The sequence below is a fragment of the Pseudophryne corroboree genome, chromosome 2, assembly GCF_028390025.1.
Source record: "Pseudophryne corroboree isolate aPseCor3 chromosome 2, aPseCor3.hap2, whole genome shotgun sequence".
Taxonomy (NCBI): domain Eukaryota; kingdom Metazoa; phylum Chordata; class Amphibia; order Anura; family Myobatrachidae; genus Pseudophryne; species Pseudophryne corroboree.
The window spans coordinates 772,340,948-772,346,305 of NC_086445.1; the positions used below are offsets into that span (position 1 = coordinate 772,340,948).

Genomic DNA, 5,358 nt, shown 5'->3' on the forward strand with positions numbered 1-5,358 from the left:
TCAGGCAGAGAACGGATTATAAATAAAAGTGGTGGTCACTGGTCACTATCAGCAAAACTCTGCACTGTACACTACTGAGTACTCCTAATGCTCCCCAAAATTAGTAAATCAAGTGTCTAAACGGAGAGGACGCCAGCCACGTCCTCTCCCTATCAATCTCAATGCACGTGTGAAAATGGCGGCGACGCGCGGCTCCTTATATAGAATCCGAGTCTCGCGATAGAATCCGAGCCTCGCGAGAATCCGACAGCGTCATGATGACGTTCGGGCGCGCTCGGGTTAACCGAGCAAGGCGGGAAGATCCGAGTCGCTCGGACCCGTGAAAAAAAACATGAAGTTCGGGCGGGTTCGGATTCAGAGAAACCGAACCCGCTCATCTCTACGAATTACATGTATCAGCACAAGAACAATATGCTACTTGGTCACTGTGGCAAAAGCAAAGTGGCAAGAGAGTGCCACTAGGATTTTGGAACAGAAAATGACCCGATGCAGGAGAGAAGTACACTCCTTTGGAGCAACAGTTACTAGCTTGCTATTGGGCATTAGTGGATACTGAACAGTTAACAATAGGACACTCTGTATTGATGAGACCACGCATACCAATTATGCAATGGATAATGTCTAATACAAAGTCAAATAGGATAGGGCATGCCCAAGAACAGAGTATTATAAAATGGAAATGGTATATTTCAGAAAGGGCAAAACAGGGAGAGGGAGGTGTGGCATCCTTACATGAAAAAATTGCAGATATTCCAGTAGATGGAGTGAGTACAGCTTCTCCTCAAGAACAGCTGGAAGAATCGCCAGTAAAATGGGGTAAACCTTATTCTGAGTTAAGCGACAAATCTCAATGTCACACATGGTTTACAGATGGATCTGCACATTATGTTGCGGGAAGAAGGAAGTGGAGATCAGTTGCGTTTAATCCACGCATGTCTAAGACATTAGAAATAGAAGGGGAAGGAAAGAGTAGCCAATATGCCGAATTATTTGCAGTATATTTGGCCCTTAGACAGGAAATTGGAGGTGAATGTAATATTTATACTGATTCATGGTTAGTAGCTAATGGATTAGCCTCATGGATGATGAATTGGAAGAAACATGATTGGAAAATTCATGGGAAAGAGTTATGGGGAAAGGAAGTCTGGGAGGACATTGAAGTTATCACTAAACAAACAAAAGTAACTGTATTCCATGTTGATGCACATGTACCATTAGACTCACTTGAACGTTTGTTTAATTCACAAGCAGTGGCAGGAGAGACGAAGGAATTGGAATCATGGTTGCAGGGTACAACCCTTTGGGCACACCAAAAGAGTGGACATCTGGGAGAAAAGGCAACTTACAGGTGGGCGCAAGAAAGGGGTATTCCCCTCACATTGGACATTGTGAAATCTGTGAATTTACGGTGTCCCTTGTGTCAACACTCCCAAAAGAGGGAAGTGCCCCATACTGTAATGGGCCATATTGGAAGAGGTAAGTTACCTGGACAAATCTGGCACATGGACTTTATTGGACCCCTTCCAGAAAGTTGAGGGTGTAAATTTGCATGTACAGCAGTAGATACATACTCAGGATTAATGGTAGCTTTCCCCTGTAAGACTGCTACACAATGGAGCACTATTAGGAACTGACCATTGACAGAATCCACAACTCCTCTGATGAGGATGCTGATCCCCAATTTATCAATCAAGGCAGCACATAAAGTAGAAAGCCTTATTTATTGAAAAATTCACGAAAAAGCGATAGAACTGTACAGAGCTACGCCCATGTCGGCAGGGTTGGACATGTATGCTATAAACCCTGATGTTATTGTTCCTTATGGGATTAAGGTTATACCTACTGGGATAGGTTGCAAAATGCCTTCTAATCATTATGGACAGTTGTCAACCCGTTCTAGTATGGCAAAGAACGGAATAATAGTGATAGGAGGAGTAATTGACCCCGACTATCAAGGAGAAATTAAAATAGTTGTGATGAATTTAAGCCCAGACCCCTGTGTAATCTGTGAAGGGGACCGAGTGGCACAATTGTTAATAATACCCATTTTGATAGAGCCTATCCAATTGGGAGAAGCTCCAACCGAACTTACTGTTCGAGGAGACAAAGGTTTTGGTTCATCTAACACTGTGAATGTAGGAGCAAAAATCTGGGTACAGAAGCCTCAAGGGCCGCCTGAACCGGCTGTGGTTATAGCTGTGGGAAAAGACAGAGTACTCTTAATAATGAAACCAGGGCAAGAGAAATGGGAATATGTACCTCAAGAAAAATGTTATTTGCGAGAGTAACTTACACTGATTTTGTACCTATAGATTGTCGTGAGGCTCAGTCTTGGAATCCTTGGAATTGTATTATTGGTCGTCCCCTCTAGTACATGGACACCTGGATTGAAGATAGAGAAACGAGAGTTGCATACTGTACGGTGGGGATGGAACAATGCCACCATACCAAGAACCCAAGATAATTTCACTTGTCAGACCAATCAGCGCTGTACTAATATAGTAAATATAACAATTCCAGGAACGATGTGGGCTGGACCGCCTGATCCACAAAGAAACAGATATCGACCTACATTTGCCTTACATCAGTCAGAAGGCAATATCACAATTAATGCTGCAGTAAATATAAGTTGCTGCTCCAAACCTTATAGGTTCCGATTTCTCCCTAAAGAAGAGAAGAATAAAGAATATAAGAATTGTTCTAAACAAGGAGCAACCACATTTCGGTTAGCTGTAAAAGACGTTTTAATTTTGGTATGTCATAATGCTACTGAAATAAAAAATCGAACGTGGTGGGCACAAGATTTAATGTTTATTGATATCAATGCATCACGAATCGATATTGGACATGTTAAAAGATTACCATCTACATGTGAAAATGTAGGTACACAAGCTCAAAAGACTGTGTTAGTCACACAAGTTGTTTTCCCTCCCAATAATAGACAATGTATATCCCAGCAACGACGTGCCTGGTATGATACATTGTTGGGAGGATATGGGACTCTAACAGGAGTATTAAATGGAATAGATATTGAAACATTAGCCAATAGGATGCATAGCGCCGGTAGTAAATTAAATGACGGACTTACATTACAAGCAAAATGGATGCCTACTATTTTTGAGCCAGCCAAAATATCGGCTGGAATAGATACTTTAATGAACCAGCTAATTAATGCTAGTAATGATTTTCCTGTTGGATTTGATACCAACATTACTAAATTTATAAATTGGACCGTCTGTACACTACAGACTATGTATGAGCAACAACAAAAAGGTGTTATGCAAACTATGCTAATGACCGGAAATGAACAAGTATGGAGAACAATTTTTAATACAAGTGTGTCCAGGGACGCTTGGATACACTTGGAAGCTGCTAAAATGATTTGTAATGACACCGTATGCCAAGGTATTTTAACTATGTATAATGTAACCAAAGTTATTCAAATGTGTAATATATTGTAATGCCTTTGTTGTTAGGACCATCTGGTGGAGAATGGTACTGGTTCCCCACTATGAAAGGAGAATATATAGATGAGAATAATAGAACTCATGATTTGAGTATTTGTACACCCACTTTACAAAGCAAGATATGTAGAGTATAATCTGCAGTTTATGAACCTTGCTTATTAGAGAATGGAGTAAATTTATGTAAATGGATAGTTTTACCTTTGTCATATACAATGATGATGGAGGTAGCCCCACAGGAAGTATGTTTGGTAACTGATACACCAGCCATACCTAGAATGGTAGTTCCATTTTCCGGATGTATTAGTAATGTTAGTTCCTTAACCTGGGAAAATGAGACATTTATATTGTATGCTGACCATGAAGAACATGTTACAAAATATTGGAGTCCACAAAATTTAAGTATTCCCCAATGGGATTTGAAGTTAGATAACTACATACAATTATGAAACAATCCAAAGTTATTGAAGATCATATCAAATATCTAAATCAATCTATTGTAACTCATCAAGTGACAACAACAATAATTGCTGATCAATTACAGAAAATTGGTTCTGATGTCCAGGATGCAACTTCTCATCATTGGTGGGACTTGTTTACTGGATATTCTCCGTCTGCATCCAATATGCTAAATTTTCTGATACATCCTGTTCTCATACTGTGTATAATAATAATAATTTTATCTATGTGGAACTGTGTGGTATTTTACCGCATATGTTGTAAAAGACAAAAGGTTGTAATGGCAAGTTATGCGTTATAATTGGAATCAGTCAAGGGCCGTTTGTGATACGAGTGTGATATGAAAGGGTGAGAGTGGGGTTTTCTGACTGACTTCCATTTCCAGTAACTATGCCATATAATGACAAGAGAATAGCAAGGGTGTTTGTCTCATCAAGAGAATAGCAAGGGTGTTTGTCTCATGAAGCAAGATGTTCTAGAAGAAGGATTCTTAGAATAGACAAGGACTCATGTTGTTATTTTCAGTTTGTTATAGACAAGGACTCATGTTGTTATTTTCAGTTTAGACAAGAACTCATGTTGTCATTTTCAGTTAGATAAGATGTTTCAGAACCCCCGGAATGTACCCATATATGGATAGATTGTGTTTTTAGTTTTGTATAAAGGACGGGGAATGTTAGGGGAATTCGGAATCCACCTGAGACGCTAGCAGACGTGCTGCGTGTGAATACCGAATTTCCCCTTGAGACGATCGTCTTGAGATTCCCCGATCCAGAGTGCTCAAGTGACGCTACAATATTCGGTAAGATATTGATGTAGTTTCTTGATATTATACCTATATTTATGATTATGTATTAATACCTGACGAAAATACTATAAGAACTAATAAATTATTTACTATTGAGACATAAAAGTGTTGTTTGTTTTGCTGCATTAAAATGTAAGCCTGTTCTGGGCAACAGTGAGTGCAGAATGTATTGAGCAATCTCACACATCCTAGTTCTATACAGCAAGACACCCAGCAGCCCTGAAAAGTCCAGAGATGCCCAGAGGAGCAATCTCAAAGGCACAGCAACTGCGTACACATTCCCAGCTCACATGCACATCCTGCGATATTAGGCCGCTTGATTAAATCAACGGAATGCAGCATGGCAGCCTGAACAGAGATGCCAGAGCACGCTGCTTGAGTATGGATTGAGCATGCGCACTCAGCAACATGTCCCAAAAATGACCGTGGCACGCCTGTATTTTTGCAACCACTCCCCCATCAATGGCTACAACTAGTTCTTGACTGTCAAAAGTTGAGAAATAACAGGCAAATGCGGACAATTAAAAAATATAAAAATGTAAAATTCATTCACATATACTCCTTTCTTCTGTTACTGTCAAAATAGTGTAAACAGCAGTCAACAGTCCTGTTCCTGTTAGAACTTCC

The 5,358-nt window shown here is 40.0% G+C and overlaps 1 protein-coding gene across 1 annotated transcript; it reads left to right on the forward strand.

The window, feature by feature from the left end:
- Positions 1-1,302: 1,302 nt before the first annotated feature.
- Positions 1,303-4,836, forward strand: LOC135051206 (uncharacterized). The gene is made up of 2 exons (XM_063957313.1): positions 1,303-1,348; positions 2,313-4,836. Exon 2 carries the CDS (start codon positions 2,526-2,528, stop codon positions 3,459-3,461), a length of 936 nt encoding a protein of 311 aa, XP_063813383.1. The 5' UTR covers positions 1,303-1,348; positions 2,313-2,525; the 3' UTR covers positions 3,462-4,836.
- The last annotated feature ends 522 nt before the right edge of the window (positions 4,837-5,358 follow it).